Consider the following 1,123-nt stretch of genomic DNA (forward strand, 5'->3'; position numbering starts at 1 on the left):
GGACCCTAAGTCCCAGCTCCTCTCCCCGCCACACTGCAGCCTGGCCCCAGAGCTACCACAGCACTGCACCAGCTCAGAACCACCCCCCCCAAAAAAAACCCCCTGTTCCCTCTCCTCCACACACTCCATAAAAGGCCGTCAAACAAACATCAGTCTACTCACACCGCTACTGCTGACATGCAACAAGCCCCAAACGCTGCCACTTTATTGCCCTGCCTCACAAACAACAACAGCCGCTTCACCGACGCCGGCTGGAAGCTCGGCTCGCCTGTGACACTGTGCTGCCCACTCGAGACGGCCTGCTCCTCTGCTGCTTGGCCTGCAGACAAGGGGCCTACCTGCATCTCCACTCACCCCAACACCAGCAACAACCACACAGCAAGTACCCCTACCTTTGCCACTCGCTGCTGGCCTGAACGTTGCGCAGATGGTGCTGGCGGTCTTCGGCCAGCCGCTTGCCCCCGTTTCTGGCCCCGGCGCCAGCCACCTTTCCCGCGGTACGCCTGCCAGGCCAGCACGCCCACAGCTCCGACAGCCAACACGCCAACACAAGCAATGAGCGCCACCAGGCCCCTGCTCAGCCCAGGACCTGCAGAGAAAGAGGGGAGAAAACACACTTTGCTTTTTTCTTTTGAAAGATAGTCAATAAAGCCCTACCTTTCCCTCTCCTCTCAAAGATGGCCAGAACCACACACAAAGCATCCACTGACTCTCGTCCCTGTCCAGCCCGACAGCCAGCTTCCGCCTTCCAAGAGTCCAGGCCTTTTGGCCTGCATGAGCAGAGCCCGCTAAGATCCAAAGGTACTGTCCACCAGCCACAGAGCACATGCCACTTCCTAGGGTCCCCTACACTTTTGCCACATCAGAACCAGCTCAGCCACCTCACCCCAAGGCACCCTCTCTGGGAAGGTTCAGCACGTGGGGCCCGGTGCCCAAAACAAAAAAGAGGCCCCCATGAAAACCACACGTCAGGAGGCAGTGACTCAAACAGACCGCTCCATCCGCTAAGGCATTTCCTCTCCAACACCTTCTCGTGGCCTTGCGCCCCAAGGACAGTTGTGCCACGCTGAGGGTTGTAGAGATAGAGACAGAGAGCGAAAAGAAGGAAAAAAAAAAAAAAAAA

General features: G+C 57.7%; 1 protein-coding gene across 1 annotated transcript in view; it reads right to left on the reverse strand.

Moving 5' to 3' along the window:
* Window positions 1-175: 175 nt before the first annotated feature.
* Window positions 176-1,123, reverse strand: part of LOC109295459 (disintegrin and metalloproteinase domain-containing protein 20-like) — a 68,320-nt gene continuing 67,372 nt past the window's right edge. The window contains 2 exon segments of the mRNA XM_019514310.1: window positions 176-319; window positions 393-589. Of these exon segments, the coding sequence (XP_019369855.1) occupies window positions 239-319; window positions 393-589 (278 nt within the window). The 3' untranslated portion in view covers window positions 176-238.

This window comes from Gavialis gangeticus, unplaced genomic scaffold (assembly GCF_001723915.1).
Source record: "Gavialis gangeticus isolate Ggan-Ray unplaced genomic scaffold, GavGan_comp1, whole genome shotgun sequence".
NCBI lineage: Eukaryota > Metazoa > Chordata > Crocodylia > Gavialidae > Gavialis > Gavialis gangeticus.